We start from the raw sequence: 17,702 nt of genomic DNA, 5'->3' as shown, positions 1-17,702 counted from the left end.
AAAAGGTTATATCTTATGGACAAATATTTTTTTTTTTTTTTTTTTTTTTTTTCTTTCAAGACAAAATGTATCAAAAAAATATATAGCTAGTTTAGCTAGCTGTTACATCCTGTTGTAGCTCCCCTCCGCCCCTACTTACTCAAAAAAATAAAAAAAAATAAAAAAGATATAACATTTTTATTCTTATTTGTTTCTTCCTGAAATTTCCTTAATTCCTTGTCCACGCATAAATGCGTAAGCATAGCATGTATGTCTGTAAAATATATGCTTTAACATATGTAGTTATATTTTGAATGATTTCTACCACTCACGCATTTGCAAATGTAGTAGTGTGATATATTTACCCGTACATCCATTTTTTGACACATTTTGTAGATACATTTATATATAATCCCTTTATTGTCACACTTGCACACACTTAAAAGGACATGTTCCCTTTTCCATCATATCCTCAGTAACTATCTTATGTCTGCACATCCTGTGAGGAAACTTCTCCATCTGGAAACAAAACATAATCCACTAATATATGTATACATACATGTACACGTGGGTTTTTGTGGTGGTGGCGTTTTCCATTTTACATTTATCGTTTATGCAATTTTACACACTTAAAAACTTGTTTCATTTGTTAAAAATTAAAATTTAAAATCAATTCAATTCAAAAATTTTTATATTTGCGCTTTGCACGTTATACAAGCACGTGTACATATATATGTATTTATATATATACATATGTATACATATAGATAAAACCCCAAATTGGAAATATATTCTTCGTTTTTAAATAAATTAGACAAAGATTCTTTGTTAAAAAAAAAAAAAAAAAAAAAAAAAAAAAAAAAAAAAAAAAAAAAAAAAAAAAAAAAAAAAAAAAAAAAAAAAAACTTTTTTTTTTTTTTTTTTTTTTTTTTTTTCATACTGTATTTTAAACCCTTCATTTCTGTACACATAAACACATGGGATGGATGTGCATATAAATGAACATGTAAATAAATATGTAACAAAGTAGTTTCAAAATAAAAAGCACAGATTGTATGCATGAAGGGGCACATATAGATATACACTTGGATAAAAACATGTATAAACACATGTACAGAATACACGTAAAAAAAAAAAAAAAAAATATACATACAAGAAAAATACACTTTCAAACAAAGGGTGTGTGTGTGTGTGTGCGTGTAATATGTGTGTGATGATACACTGTATAGTATATATTTTACTAATTTTTTTGGAGCACCTAACCTGTCTCCACAAATCTGATCCTATATGTCAAAAAAAAAAAAAAAAAAAAAAAAAACATCATGTTAAAAACTGTGATATCCATTTGAAAGCTGCTGCATAACCCATCCTTCTTATGACACTACACATAAATAACTCAACTGGTCTAACTCCAGAATTTCCCTTCGCATTATGAACTGTTAAATTCGAAAATAAATTTAAATGTTGTCTTAATTCATCTTCACTAGCTGCATCTGGTTTATCAATTTTATTTCCCAAAACCACAAATGGAACATTACTTAATTCTTCTGTTTCCAAAAGATGCTTTAATTCCTCTCTCGCTTCACTAAATCTAGACCTATCAGTTGTGTCAATCATAAATACTACAGCATCTACTGCTGCAAAATAGTCTCTCCATATCCTCCTTGCTGTTTCATGTCCACCCAAATCAAAAGTTTTAAATCTTATTTTTCCTACCACTAATTCTTCCGAATGTGGATGCAATGTGGGAACATGCTGCGCAACTCTGTCATCTTTTAGCATGTGCAGCAGTGTTGTTTTTCCAGCATTGTCCAGACCTAGTCAAAGAGGGGAAAGGGAGTGGACATGACAATGTGCAGATGTAAATGCATGAATAGACACGTGGATGAATGGAAATATGAACGAGTGCAAAAGTGGAGATGTCTCGGAAGAATAAATGGGTCTACATCTGCTTCATCGCTATTCCCTCTCACAAGTAAAATGCATAAACCTATGAAACTGCTTAAACTGTTGAAACTTTTCAATGGGTGCAAACGTGGAATGGTGAAAGTAGATCCTCCCACTCCTTATTATACTCTACCATGTTTTACTACCCCTCTATTACTCATCATTCGTTTTTCTGCATTAAATCTATACAACTATATGTGTTGCATTGTTCAGCTGTAATCATACAAAATGTCATATCCATTTCGCATTAAACTTTACATTCACATAACAAACCAGTGTATATATACATATATATACACATATGTAAGAACACAAAAGCGGAGTGATACCTAAAAATAATATCCTTGCGCTCTTTTGTGATAGGCCCAAGTGAGCCAATATATCTCTAAACCTAAAAAAGTTTTTTTAAAAAAAAAGGCATATATAATGTAAGTAAAATTATCCCATGTACAAAATGCATATAAATATTCTATAGAAAAATGTATCTTTTCTCATGGACAAATGAACACGCAGTGTGCAGTTGAAAATGTTTCATGTTTTTATATATATATATATATGTGCTTTTTTTTTTTTTTTTTTTTTTTTTTGTTTGCCTCATTTTCCTACACTAACCAATTTATAATAAACATTTTTAGTTACTGTCATCAAATGTGTTACTCCTTAATCTGTTGCGTTTCTTTTATTTTGTTTTTGTTTTATTTTTTTGCCTTACATAACACATGTATTTTATTTTCACTAAAAAAAAATAAAATTTAATTTTTTCCCACTCTCTCTACATATGTATCTGCTTTATATATATATTTATATATATAAACAAAAAGGCAGAAAGGGAGAAAAGCAGAAAAGGAGAAAAACAGAAAAGCTGAAATACAGAGAAAAGGAAAAACAAAAAAACACAAAGAACGAAAACTTTTATTTGGCCACACTGCAGAAGTGAAATTTTAAAAGTAAAAAAAAAGCTAAATTTAAAAGTGCAGAATACCCATCATGTTATATATATATAAGTGCATAATATATATATATACATACAAATACATATAGAGAAGTGTGAATATATATACATTACAGATGTAAGTGGGAATGTATAAATATATATGTATTATATACGTACATGTACTGCTTCAAAAGATGAACTTCGAAAATTCACACCAGCGGCTTTATTTTTTATGATTAAAAAAGAAAAAAACACATTCGCATGGTTTATTATATACATATAACGTATGCGTAATTACATAATGCAGAGCAACAATACAATGAGAGTATATGGTGGTGGTGGGGAGGTACATTTATGAATAGAAAAAAAAGAGAAATTGTTACGTTTCTGGTTCACGAAAGTATTTATCTTACATGTATATTATATATATGTATATAATATGTATACGAGTATTGTATTGAATGTTTTTGTTGCGTAATAACTGCATAATTAAATGCCTTTTAGTAAACACGCTGCAAACATAAATTTTACGTGTGCCATATTGTACTTTTATGCTATATGTGTGTGTATGTTTTATGTATTAAATATATTCGCGTTTTATTTTATTTTTTTTTCTCATAACTTTTCCCTTTTTTTTGTTTTTCGTTTATCTTCACTTTTTACATTTTTCAATGTAAAGCAAAAAAGCATTTACCTACAAGTTTTTTTTCTTTTTTTCTTTTTTCTTTTTCAAAGGGGAAATAATATTTTGGAAAAAAAAATCTTAGTTTAATTTATGCATACTAAATGAGTATATAACAAACCAGTACGTACGTGTGTATTTATCGTATGTATGTAAAACTTTTTTTTTTTTTTTTCTCCAACCCTTTCTGACATATATATATATATATATATACGTTATATCATGTTAGGTCATTAATTTTCTCCTTTTGCATAAACAGAACTTTATGTAAATGTATAATATATTTACCATATCCCTCCAACTTGGAACGGCATTATACACCTTTTATTCCTTTTCCCATACCTGATGTAAATGTATACACACTAATGTGCATCATCATACACATGTATATTGGGTATTTTTATTTTATTTTACATATATGTATATGTCAAATGTTTATTTTGCTTTACGCATACAGTATTTTTTATCCTCTTTTTTATCCTCTTTTTTTTTTTTTTTTTTTTTTTGTTACACTTTCATCAGTATCTGAAGTTTTAACTCACTCCTGTTAATAAACCTTCATTTGTATAACCTAGAAAAATTCACTTAAAATAGTAAGAGAATTTGTATGCACCTCTTAAGGGATGAGAAAATTGTGCAATTCTCACACTATATATATATATATATATATATATACATATAGTATGTATAGTTCCATTTGTTCCAATTTTTTTTATATTTTATTTACTTTTGCACCGTAGCAAAACGAAAAAATGAAAAAACAAAGCCAAAGCCACTACATATAATTTTGCAGTGTGAAATAATAAAATTTGTATATGTAAATAATTCCTGAGTTAAGAGCAGAGTTATTATTATTTTATATATATATATATATATATATATATATATATATATGTATATCTCTAACTCCTGCTCCTCTTCCATCTGTCCTTTTTTTTTTTTTTTTAATCCCATTTTGATTAATTTCCAAATCTTTTTTTTAATCTGCCAGAGTTTGAGATTCTAAATATTTTTTGTTTTACATACACCAGTGTGTTATGTTGTGATAGATTTTTCTTTGTTACAAAAGAGAAAATTTTTACCAAACTAGGATAAGAAACTTTTTAACTTGGGAAGAAAAAGATACACACCGCTTACACACATGGACACGGAGAGGTATGGACAAGGAAAAAAGAAGACATAATAGCATTATATGTAGAATTATTAAAAATCAGGAAAAAAGAGAACTTTTTTTTTTTTTTTCTTCCATTTGACAGTTTTTTTACAAGCGTAAAAAGATGAAAACGTAATTAAAGTGTTTCATTTTATTGTTCATTGTGCACCTCCATGGGGACACATAGATTTTAATCAATACAAAGCAAGTAGTATTTACAAGTTAAATTAAAAAAAAAAAAAAAAAAGTGAGGAAGCGAAGTAGAGAAGTGTAGTGAAGAACCAAAGTATAGTGACATAGTGAAGCTCACCTTTTCGTGCTTATTAAAAAAAAAAAAAAAAAAAAAAAAAGGATGAGAAAATGGGAAATTTATTAATAAAGGAAAAACAAATAAACATTTTTAGAAAAAAAGGAGATATTTTAAACACACGAAATTTAAAAGCAGTGCATGTTGAAACTATATACCCTCCTTTAAAAAAATCCAAAAAAGTATCTATTTGCAGATGTTGGAAATCCAATAACTTCCCTTATTGTGACAATGCACATCAAAAGTTGCAGCAGCAGGGCGTAATTTGTGGTCCCTTACTTTTAGAAGTTCGACGAGGTAGTAATACGTACAGGTGAAAAGTTTTTTACAAGGAAGGAGGAGACGTGGGGAAGAAACATATATATATATATATATATATATATATATAAAATATATAATTATTTGAACCTATATGGACAAGAACAGTTGTGTTCATGTGTTCACATGATTATATGTTGATAGGTTTTTTTTTTTTTTTTTTTGAAACGTTTAATCGCGGAAAACTTAAATTTGCCTGAACATACCACAGGTCAGGTGAAAATTAAAAAAAAAAAAAAAAAAAAAAAAAAAAAAAAGAGATAAATTGTTGAGCAGCAAGGAGGAAAAAAAAAAAAAAAAAAAAAAAAAAACATTCGAAGTAATAGCCCCAATTATTTAATTTTTTTTTTCACACGTCTCAATAATGTGACGTAAAGTTACTATTTAATTTTTACACGGTCCAATAATTTTATACAAAATGATTATTTAACTTTTACTACCATGTGACAGGAATATTCCCATGTCCAGTAAGCAAAAAATTTGAAGTGTAAATTATGACAGTTTGTTTTAAGTAACATTTTAAGATTCAGAAAAATGTAGGATTTTTTTTTTTTTTTTTTCTTATTTTTCTGTATATTACACCCGAATTAATGAGGAAGCATAGTTACACATTTGCATTGATCCAAAAAGTGCAAATATCGTGAATCCTGATATTCTTTAGGAACTTCTTGTTGAAATATAAAAATTTAATTTGTATACACAATATGAAGGTTCCTTTTAATGTATGAGTGTTAGGGTTCGATAAAAATTCTCCATTTGCTTAACATTCGATGGGGTTTATGAGAAGGCGTAAATAATGTGTGTAATCAAATATATACAACCCATCAGAACAAACAAGAGAGTAGTGTATGTGTGTGCGTGGAAAAACATGAACGAATAGGACAATGCAAACGGCTGACGCGAGGACATAATGGTTACACAAGACAGGATGATCAAGTTTGACGTGATGATTCATCTTAACATAAGCAAATTTAGTCTTCATACAAAAAAAAAAAAAAAAAAATAAAATAATATGAATAGAAGTAGAAATAGGAATAGAAGTAGAAATAGGAATAGAAGTAGAAATAGGAATAGAAGTAGAAATAGGAATAGAAGTAGAAATAGGAATAGAAGTAGAAATAGGAATAGACGTAGAAATAGGAATAGAAGTAGAAATAGGAATAGAAGTAGAAATAGGAATAGACGTAGAAATAGGAATAGAAGTAGAAATAGGGGTAGGAATACACGTATGCATACAGATATATGCATACACACATCCGTTCGAAGGGTGCATACAAATTAAACATCATCAATTTTGCAAGAGTGAATGATTCCTCCCATTTGATATGACCATGGAAAAAATGATATCAATATGGTCTCACATATATATATTACACCATGTGTCTTTCTCCTATTCGGCCCGTTCAAAAAGGATAGACACATCCAAGAGAATTATTTTATGAAAAATTGAACAATCATAAAATCTATCCATTATTTGATCAACTGCATCATCTACTGTGTCATGAGTTGTTTTATTTAATTCTTTACTTGACTGAGTTAATGTAGCTAAGTTATAATTTTTCACAACATTCATAATATCTAAATTCATCTCTCTTTCAATATAATTCGTGCTATAATTGTCCCCGAAGGAGCTAAAAATTTCAATAATAAAAGGAATTTTAGGTTTCATTTTAACTTGTAATTTTACTCTAACTTGTTTTTTATCCAATGTTTCATATATACGTGTAAACTTCTTCTGAATTGGAGTAACTCTCATTATGATTACTTTATATTTTAAGGGATTATAAAAAAATGTCATCAGATCGTCATAAATATAAGGCAACACAGTATAATCCTTTTTATTCTGTACCAAACAGATATACCCTTCAGGTACTTTTTTAAGTGTGCAATAAAAAAATAGGGACATGATTAAACATAAACCTAACAATTTGAAACTTTTCATACGTCCAAATTTTATTTCATCACACGGTTGTATCATTTCATTGTGATACGATGCCATGTTAATGTTACTGTACAAGGTCTCATCATTATCACCATCATTCTTTTTCTCAAAATCAACGTGTGGAATGTTAACACGTCTTTGCATTTGACTTTCGATTTTATTAATTCCATTATTATTATATGACATGAAGTATTGTTTCTTTTCCTTATCCACTTTTTTGATGTTTATAAATTCTGCTAAATTGTGTATATAACATTTCCTCCTCATTTTAAGATTCCCTTCTTTCTTACATTTCGAATAATTTTTTACAAAAAAAAAATTCCTTCTCATTTTTGATTCAAAGCGGTTAATCTCAATTAATGTGGAGTATTCTTATGGGGACAAGAACGCGAGTCTTTGGGTGTGTTAGAGGATTTTGAGGGGTTCAGGGGAGTTTCATTACACGTCGATGTTGCATGTGTTGCATATATATATATATATATATATATAATATTAGGGATAAGTCTGCGTTTCACATCCCGACATATACATTGTGTCAGGTTACACAATTTGGAATCACCTTGGATGATTTAGTTATTACTATATTAATTAATGTCTCGTTTCATCCATTCTAGAAAACCTTTTTTTTTTTTCTTTTTTAAACTGATGTGTTTTTACCATATACAATAATAAAAAAAAAAAATAATAATAAAATAAAATAGAGTCAAAATTAAATTTTCTTTTTCGAATTTGTAATTGTCATCACTGCTTTTTTTTTTTTTTTTTTTTTTTTTTTTTATACAAGAAGGAAGAGTGGGTATGATATTTTATTAAAGATAGGAAAATGATTATTCAGTGATATAAGAACATTTTTATTCATTGCAAAAATTTTAGAGCCTTTTTATTTTTTTTTTTTTTCTCACTCTCGCCTTTAATGTTGTTCAAGTTTGTGCATACCTTCGCATATACCTGTCCTGCGCACATGTTGAATTTGCCACTCGTTCATTTTTGGATTTCTCATTTTGGTGTTTCTCATTTTGGATTTCTCATTTGGGTGTTTCTCATTTTGGATTTCTCATTTTGGGTTTCTCATTTTGGTGTTTCTCATTTTGGTGTTTCTCATTTTGGTGTTTCTCATTTTTGGCATGTTCATTTGTTTATTAGGATATTTTCTCGGCATGTTTTTTTTTTTTTTTTCTTTTTTCCTACTCTTTGCAACAGAAGAAAGGTTATGGTGGTGATGGAAAATGGAGGAGAGTCGTCTCATTCTCTACTCGTTATTCACCCTTTCTTTCCGTTCTTAGGTTTTCTTACAAATATATGGCTTTTATTGACACATATCAAAATGTGTGTGTTACAGTGAATACACCTGTACACTCTGAACAGATATGTTCGAGATAAAATTTTTGTATTTTACTTTTTAGAATTAATGCTAATGTTTTTAAATTCTCTGTTTCTTGTGTCCTTTTGATTTTTCCTCTTTGAGTTCCTGCACACCAGTAACTTATTTGACAACACTGTGTGATATCAATGAACATGCGAATTTTTAGCCAAATCAAATGGTTGTGTGTGTAGACATTTATACTGTTCAAGGGTATTATATGGTTATACGTGCAAAAATGAAGAAGTGGAAAAATGGAAAAGTGGAAAAAAGGCATACACATCCCTCTTTTTGTACACAAAAAATTAATTTTTAAATGACCTTGTTGCAATTAAATTGTACATTCTCGAGAGGGTTGCAATTGATTATTCAACTTTCTGTTTGCATTTTTTTTTTTTTTTTTTTTTTTTTTATTTTGCGTGACATTTCAGTAAATTCGGGCAATATAACTTGGAAAATCATAACCATTCTTTTTATATGTGTGCGTGTACCTTTTTGATAATATATACATCCATATGTCAATGCATATGAATGTGAGTATTTCCTCTAACAAGTACATTTGGTGAATGCAATAGATTTAAGCAACGATAAAGCACACGAAGCTGCTTTTATCCTCGTTTTCTCCTCGCATTTTCCCTCGTTTTCTCCTCGCATTTTCCCTCGTTTTCTCCTCGCATTTTCCCTCATTTTCTCTCATTTTCCCTCATTTTCCCTCATTTTCCCTCATTTTCCCTCATTTTCCCTCATTTTCCCTCATTTTCTCTCATTTTCCCTCATTTTCTCTCATTTTTGCTTTCTCTCTTTCCAAGCGCAAATCGTTGCTGCCCATTTTTCGTGTGCCTTTTTAGAATTTTTTTTTTTTTTTCACATTGGTATACATGTACATTTTTGTTCACACGAGAAAAATGCTCATCTCTGTATACACCTTATTCTTTTTCTTATGAGATGGGAGAATGAAGCCCAAAAAAAAAAAAAAAAAAAGGAAAGAAAAAAAAAAAAAAATAGACTGCCATGTTTTCATTTATTAATCAATTTAAAATCATGCAACTCCACACGCATGTTTGTTCTAGTGTATTACATTGTGAAGAGATAGAAATGTACGTGAAAGTTCAATTGTAAGTGTGCGTGTTTATATATGCATATATTCATGTACGTGTTTTATATATACACACGTGGATGTGCCTGTTTGTATATGCATATATTCATGTACGTGTTTTATATATACACACGTGGATGTGCCTGTTTGTATATGCATATATTCATGTACGTGTTTTATATATACACACGTGGATGTGCCTGTTTGTATATGCATATATTCATGTACGTGTTTTATATATACACACGTGGATGTGCCTGTTTGTATATGCAAATGTGTGTATGTACGATTACATACCATTAGCTTATCCATTTACATAATTTGGCAACATGAAGTTGCAGTTTTATTCAACTGATTTTTTTTTTTTTTCTTTTTTTTTTTTAAATCTCTCAAGGGGAGGGACCAATTATGACATGCAAGTTTATACGCATACAATAATTATGTCTCGCATATTCCCCCTTTGATTGTTTTATTTCGTTTCACTTAATAGTTTATTTTTTTCTTTTCTTTTCTTTTCTTTTCTTGTTATTCTTTTTTTTTTTTTTTACCATTCTGTCAATTTGAGAACATTATCCTTTTGATTTAACCTCCCTCCTGTCTTCGTTCCTTGTTCACGAGTGTAAGAGGGAATACAACAAGAGGTCTAAACCTCCGCCCCTTTTTTTTTTTTTTTTTTTTATTTTAAGTTTATCCATATTCGCAGATTTGCCCTTCGTGCATGTTCTCAATATTTATAGTAAAAATTTTATATCTAAATTTAAAAATACGTCTGGTTAAATTGCATCCCATTTGTCGTGCTATGTGTGATGCAAGGGATGCCAGCCCACTCGTTTTAAGACAGACAGGAAGTGTCAAACCTTTTTAGTTACTTCCAGGGATAGACCCCCAATTTTCAAAAGGGAAGGAGGAGAATCCACATAGACCACAACCACTAGCTATAGACTGAATGCAAAATGATTAATTTAGACATTGCAAACTTGAATGATATAAATTTAATTTTAGAAAGGTTAGAAGCACACGACAGATTTATTGAAGCAAAGATTGAGTTGTTTGAAGAAGCTGATAAATCACCAAAAAGTTATAACTTAAGCATTTGTGATGAACCTGCGGTGGAGAATAATAGTAAAGAAGTTGGTGAACGTTGTAATATAATAAGTTCATCTTTATGTAACACCAATGTAAGTAAAACACACATCACAGAAAGTAGTAAGAAAAGGAATATAAATAGAGGAAAAGTACCGGATGTTATGAACACAAAGGAAAAAAAATCCATATTGTCAAATATTATCAATATATTAAATTATGTTTTCCCAGATTATGAATTTAAATATTTAAATAACTCCAATTTAAAACATATAAAAAATATGAACACGGTTATAGATAATATTAACTATAACTTGTTTTATGTTATTGAAAACATATATCACGGTTTTAATAAAAGAACATGGAAAATATTAAAAGAGTTAATTGATTTTAAATATTGTGATGTATACACATATTTGAACGACACAGATAATGATCCTTATGTTGATAAGGAAAGTATTTCAAGTTTTAATTATTTTTTTTTTGCAAAAAAAAATAAAAGAATTTTATTTATTTCTTGCATAACAAAGCCAAAGTATAAACATCAAAACGATGAAGACTTTAACAATATATTTTTAGCTATTCAGGATGATCCTTCCATCAATAATCAGAATGAATATGACGAAGAAAATTCATCTTCCTGACTCGGGGGACTCTCAAGATCATGTGTCAGCCATGCCTCAGCAAATGCCATTTGTCTCTCTCCCCAAAATATCAGTCCTCCTTGTGTCTGTCTTTGTCTGCTTCTGCATTTCTTTGTCTGCTTCTGCATTTCTTTGTCTACTTCTGCATTTCTTTGTCTACTTCTGCATTTCTTTGTCTACTTCTGCATGTCTTTTTCCACTTCTTCAGGTACATATTAATGTTTATGTACTCCTGTAGTAGCTTCTGCCAGCTGCTGGTGGGACACCAAGTGCCTCCACCATCACTAGAAAACAACATGCATATGTATACAACACAGATGCATGGGCGAGGAGACATATTTAAAAAATTAAATGAACGGAGTAAATGTTCTTAGCTTGTAAAGTTACGAATAGGAGCTGACAGGTTGAGAAGACGAATTCATTATTTTTTCACCTTTCTGCAATTTATTCATTTTTCTGCAATTTATTCATTTTTCTGCAATTTATTCATTTTTCTGCAATTTATTCATTTTTCTGCAATTTATTCATTTTTCTGCAATTTATTCATTTTTCTGCAATTTATTCATTTTTCTGCAATTTATTCATTTTTCTGCAATTTATTCATTTTTCTACAATTTTTTCATTATTTTTTATTTTATTTTATTTTATTTTATTTTTTTTTGGTTCATTGTAGGAATTTAGCAGTACTATTGCTTTTATCTCCGTCTCACATTCATCTTGTTACATATATATAAGTATGTACCTCTTCTAATTATGCTTGCAGAACGATTTAATTCAGCACAGCTTGTTTTTTTTTTTTTTTTTTTTTTTTTTATCTTCTTTTACGTGTGCACCACTTTTACAAAATTATTATATAACTTTGGATTAATTGACAAGAAATGAAATGGCGATCAAAGTTAGATTAAAAAAAAAAAAAAAGGAAAAAACATTCTTCAAGGATTTATATATTTTTTTCTTTTTTGTATTTCCATGTCTTGTTATATGGGATATAGAGATCTCAATTTTTTGATAGTCCTACAGGTTAACAAAATGGAGGGTAAATGTAGGACGAAATAAAAAAAAAAAAAAAAAAAAAAAAGTACACGACATGACATGGTAAATAGATAGGAGGATTGATCAATTAACCAATTGACATAGAGATGTGAAATCTTTTGGTTGAATTAAGAACAAGGTAACGCATATGTTACTACTAATCTACACCTAACACTCCTCAAAAAATATACAATGGTATGAATGTGCATAAGGGGCTCTCTTATGTATGTCTTGAAGAGGTGTAAGAAATTTTCGTTTACAATATCTCTACGCATTAAACTCTGTGGTATATATATATATATATATATATATATATATACTTTATGAAGTTCCTTTTTTTTTTTTTTTTTTTTCTTGTGCATTCACCTGTAATAAACCTTGCACTGCTTTTTCCAAAGTTTGTAGAGCTCCTCCTTAACCTGAAAAATGGTGGAAAAAAGTAATGAAATAAACAAATTGATGTAGTGATTTGATAGATGGATGGAGAGATATTCATCCGTACACGCAAAAACACACACACACACACATCACATCCTTGCAACAGTTAGGTGAATGAATTTCACGTTTATAAACTGACGATCACAGATGCACAAGCATGACGATGTTCGCTCTTTTGGTGTTATGCTATTATTTCTTCTTATCATGATTGTTCTTATTCTTATTCTTCTTATCATTATTGTTCTTTTTCTCATTATTATTCTCATTCTTTTTCTCATTCTTATCATTATTGTTCTTTTTCTCATTATTATTCTCATTCTTTTTCTCATTCTTATCATTATTTTTCTATTTCTCATTATTATTCTCATTCTTTTTCTCATTCTTTTTCTCATTTTTTTCCCCCTCTTTTTGCGCATACATAATCCTGGAACACATCGCTAGCCATGCAATTCATGTTTTTGTTAATTAAGTTCCCTATGTAATCATTTTTTATTCTCCTTTTAATCTTGATTCGCACATCTTTGCACATATCAGACGATTCGAAATACTCCATGGAATTTACAGAATCGACGTTTTCAATTTTTTTCTCCCTTTTCCGGAGCCCCATGTTTTTTTCATCACTAGTATCAACATAACAAGGTGCTGGGTGAGGCAAAACTCCAGCTAATAACAAAGTCTCAATCATTCTTGTAATCTGTTTATGTGTCTCTTTACAAACCTTCATAAATTTTTTTTTATCTAGTTCTACATATTCCTTGTCAATATTTTTTGTTTTTAAATATTCATCTGGATATAATATAGTTGGACTCAAAATTCTTAAATCGATACACATTTTAATGGTGATAATATCTCTTAATTGAGTAAAAGAAACAGCTGGGTCTTCAACTGTAATTTCTCTTACATTTGAATTGACAATAGATAAATGATATATTTTTTCTAAAACTTTCATTCCTAATCCTTTGCTTTGCATAGGTGGAAATATTAAAAATTGGGAAATCCTATTTCTATCAAATTGAAATGTAAAAAAAGTATACGTAGTAGCTAATCCGAATAGGTAAAAATAGTACATAGAGTCTTTTTCCTTTTTATATTTCTTGTTTTCTTTTTTTCTCTCTTCTATCTTTTCATTTTCATTCAATAACTCTTCTTCTTCCACCTTAACATGAATTTCTTTCCTTCGTTCTGTTTGAGATGCTTTTCTCCCTTTTCCTTTTTTTCTACCCCTAAATTCGTCCGTTGTGTGAAAAATTTCTGCTTTCATTTGTTTCCCTTGGTATTTTTCTGCTGCAACCATTTTTGATGCAACCATTTTTGATGCTGCCATTTTTGATGCTGCCATTTCTTCCGCTCCCGTGTCCTCTGCTGCACTCGGCAAATCTGAATACAAATAAACAACATCATGATTTTTATGAAACAAGTAATAATCTTCCTCTTCTTTGCCTCTTAAATCTTTAAGTGTATTTTCAATTGCTGTAATCACTACTTCGCTCGTAAGAACATATTCATTTTTGTCAATTAATGATTTTACATTGTTGATCTCTTTTTCAGTGGGGAAACTTTCATTATTTTTAGGAACTTCTCTTGAATTTTTTTTCCTTTTTCTTTTTTTCTCCTCTTGGATTTCCTTCTTTATCATAACTTCGTCTTGTTCATGATTCATCTTCACCTCTTCATGCACCAAATGGTCTTCCTTTTTGCTAACTTCATCATGCACTTGTTCACGTTCATGTTCATGTTCATGTTTACGTTCACGTTCATGTTTACGTTCATGTTCATGTTCATGTTTACGTTCATGTTCGTGCTCTTCAGGAGTAACTTCTCCCCCAGGAGGAATAATATGACGTGTTTTTTTTCTTTTCTTATGTCCCTGATTTTTTTCTATCATGGGTTCTAAACTCCTTTTTGATTTTGTCCTTTCAACTGCTTCCAATTCTTTATCGACAATATTGTTCATCACATCATCAACGTTTGAAGTATTACATGGGGTGGATGACATATCCAACTTAACACTAGGAAGAAGATTAACATTAGAATTTCTGCTCCTAACCAACTCAGCGTTTAAATTTTCAATAAACTTATTTTCTCTAAACCTTTTTTCATCATCATATTTGAACACTATGTATGGTAATATGACACTCCATCGATAATCATACTCAATGTTAGATGCACTTTCAATGAACCAATGATAAAACCATTCCACTTTTCTATGTAACAATTCAAAATTACTCTTTATTGTATAATCATATTGAGCTGCCCGTGCTTCCATTCTCGCGTTTTTTTTCCCCTTTCTTTTGTTTATTTCTTTCTTGTTATGTTCATTCGATCGACGTGCTTCAGATGGAGGAGCTTCCGTGAGATGTGTCTCTGTGAGTTGTGTCTCTGTGAGTTGTGTCTCTGTGAGTTGTGCCTCTGTGAGATGTGTTTCTGTGAGATGTGGCTCCGTGAGTTGTGCTTCTCCCGATTTGTTTGCTGCACTTTCCTCTTCCTCCAGAATATGAAGAGGAACAGTCTCTCCTGCAGGTAAGTTTTTCTCTATCTGCAAATGAGCACATTCAGAATAATTTTTACTATCTTCCCTTTTCTTAGCAGAAGTAGATGCACTCGGGTTACCTCTAAAGGTATTGCTACTTTTCCCTTTCACCTTCACAACTTGTAAATATTCACGATATAATTTAGACATATCTTTCTCTGTAACATATTTTATTAAATCCTTTTTATTCTTCTTTGTCTCCACAAAAGGGTAATTGTTATCATAATCTATTCCATTAGTTTCGTTACTTGGAAAAGCTTCTTTTGATTTACTTTCTTTTTTTATTTTTTCACTGTTTGTTAATAATTCTTCATTATCACACACATTCGAATCAGTAATATAAATATTTGAATCCTTCCTTTTTCTTTTAATTTCATTGCTAGATTCGTTTGACATGCTCCCAGTGAAGTTAATATCATCCCCGTTCATAAAGTTTGACGAACCTGGGTCCTTTTTCCCACTCCTACTTTCATTGTATGTTTGGTCTAATATTGTCTCGTTTTTAATATGACTTAGATGAGGTGTGGCACCTTCTCCATCTGCATCAGCATCTGCTTCCACCTCTTTTTCTTCTTTTTCCTCTTCTTCTTTTTCCTCTTCTTCTTTTTCCTCTTCTTCTTTTTCCTCTTCTTCTTCTTCTTCTTCTTCTTCTTCTTCTTCTCCTCCTCCTTCTGTAGCACCAATTCTAAATAGATCTGTTTTTACCACAGCTGAATTTTCCCCTTTTTTACACACACAAGTATCATTTATTGTCATATTTTCATCCACTTCATCCTTAACAATTTTGATTTTATTTTCCATCAAGTTATTGTTCCTATTCTGTACAAAATTGATTAAGTTATTCTCATATCCATCTTCACCCGTATATTCTACTCCCACATTGTCTTCTCCTTCTCCTTCCTCTTCTTCACCTTCATCTTCGAAATTTTTAAGGCTTTCTAATTTAAAATATTTTGATGAAAATCCACATTTTCTAATTTGCAAAAATATATCATCACTAAGCCTTTTCTCATATATAATAAAACCGGGAGGTTTATAAGTTCTATGTTGAATTATCATATCAATCTCATTTGAAGTTACTTCCCTACTTTTTTCCTTTCCTTGGTTTGGATCTAGAATTTCATTTTCTTCATCTTGTTCACGTGAATCATATCGTTCTTCATTTCTTCTAAGAATTTGTAAAAATTCCTCTTCTGTTTCGATAAACCCACCTGGGTATGGAGTTGTGATGTACAAACTTTGTAAAAGCATGAGCATAATGTAATGTGAATTTTCATACTGGTCACTTATTGATCCATTTAATTTCATGAAAACTTCGTAATTATCACATGTGTAGTAGAAATCTATTTTTAAGCTGTCAAAACCGATCACCTAAAATGGAAAGGGGAGAAAAAAAAAAAAAAAAAAAAAAATTGCCATTTCGAAATTGATAAAATGGCAATATCTTCTATGATAGACATGCAAAAAAGCAGAAATTGTGCAAACTTCATACATAAGTATATATCCACACATGTTCAAAGTACATGCACGATCACAGAACTTGTGTACATATTTATTCATCCGCATAAATCAATAAATTATTCATATTACAACATTTGCTAACCTGCTCACTGTCACTAAAAAAGTGATGGGTAAATAAAGGCTTAAAGGAATGTGTGTTGTTAAAATAATCTCTGCTTGAAATACACGGATGAAAGGTTATTGAGCTAATGGCATTTATTTTTGGAATACATGTGTAAGCATTAATAGACGGGAAAAAGTTTAAAGACAAGTTCTGCAAATCTGCAGCACAATTTTTTATGCAATTGTAATATTCTCTATCGAGTTCTTCATTTTTGCTCTCTTCTGCATTATCTATGGATAGTTTGCTACTGCACTTGGTTTTCATCGTAATTGTGTATATCTATATATAGTGCTAAAATATATAGGTTGCCTTTTTTTCAAATCGTTTTGTTTAGTGATGTTTTTTTTTTTTTTTTTTTTTTTTCTGCTTTATGACATTGCTACATATTGCAAGTATTCATATGCATTTGATATTTTTGTGATCTCAAGTTGAAGTTTGTGCATTTATGTGTGGCATACACATATATATGCAAATATACATGTTTACACAAAATGTAGTTGCAAAATTTTTATGTTAGTTATCTATGTTAGTGCATGAATGAATGTGCATAATTTTATGGGTATGAAAATAAAACAAAATAATTAATATCAATATATTTCTCTCTCCTTTTTAATTTAAGCAAATAGAAGAAAA

General features: G+C 29.8%; 5 protein-coding genes across 5 annotated transcripts; 2 read left to right on the top strand and 3 right to left on the bottom strand.

Annotated features, from left to right (window-relative positions):
• Positions 1 to 1,299: 1,299 nt before the first annotated feature.
• Positions 1,300 to 2,555, bottom strand: PGO_052020 (small GTP-binding protein sar1; the record flags this gene model as incomplete). The annotated part of the gene is made up of 3 exons (XM_028686580.1): positions 1,300 to 1,796; positions 2,256 to 2,317; positions 2,539 to 2,555. The coding sequence occupies 3 exons, from the start codon at positions 2,553 to 2,555 to the stop codon at positions 1,300 to 1,302; spliced, it is 576 nt and encodes a 191-aa protein (XP_028542381.1).
• Positions 2,556 to 5,055: 2,500 nt separating this feature from the next.
• Positions 5,056 to 5,319, top strand: PGO_052010 (hypothetical protein, conserved; the record flags this gene model as incomplete). Its single annotated transcript, XM_028686579.1, has 1 exon — positions 5,056 to 5,319. One exon carries the CDS (start codon positions 5,056 to 5,058, stop codon positions 5,317 to 5,319), a length of 264 nt encoding a protein of 87 aa, XP_028542380.1.
• Positions 5,320 to 6,710: 1,391 nt separating this feature from the next.
• PGO_052000 (prohibitin-like protein) lies at positions 6,711 to 7,592 on the bottom strand (the record flags this gene model as incomplete). The annotated part of the gene is made up of 1 exon (XM_028686578.1): positions 6,711 to 7,592. One exon carries the CDS (start codon positions 7,590 to 7,592, stop codon positions 6,711 to 6,713), a length of 882 nt encoding a protein of 293 aa, XP_028542379.1.
• A 3,079-nt stretch (positions 7,593 to 10,671) lies between these two features.
• PGO_051990 (repressor of RNA polymerase III transcription MAF1) lies at positions 10,672 to 11,445 on the top strand (the record flags this gene model as incomplete). Its single annotated transcript, XM_028686577.1, has 1 exon — positions 10,672 to 11,445. One exon carries the CDS (start codon positions 10,672 to 10,674, stop codon positions 11,443 to 11,445), a length of 774 nt encoding a protein of 257 aa, XP_028542378.1.
• Positions 11,446 to 12,605: 1,160 nt separating this feature from the next.
• On the bottom strand, positions 12,606 to 17,333 carry PGO_051980 (histone acetyltransferase; the record flags this gene model as incomplete). The annotated part of the gene is made up of 4 exons (XM_028686576.1): positions 12,606 to 12,645; positions 12,844 to 12,896; positions 13,334 to 16,816; positions 17,049 to 17,333. The coding sequence occupies 4 exons, from the start codon at positions 17,331 to 17,333 to the stop codon at positions 12,606 to 12,608; spliced, it is 3,861 nt and encodes a 1,286-aa protein (XP_028542377.1).
• Positions 17,334 to 17,702: the final 369 nt, after the last annotated feature.

The sequence above is a fragment of the Plasmodium gonderi genome (genome assembly GCF_002157705.1).
Source record: "Plasmodium gonderi DNA, contig: Chr05, whole genome shotgun sequence".
Classification (NCBI taxonomy): Eukaryota; Apicomplexa; class Aconoidasida; order Haemosporida; family Plasmodiidae; genus Plasmodium; species Plasmodium gonderi.
Note: the sequence above shows the minus strand (reverse complement) of the source record. Positions and strands in the feature narration are given on the sequence as shown.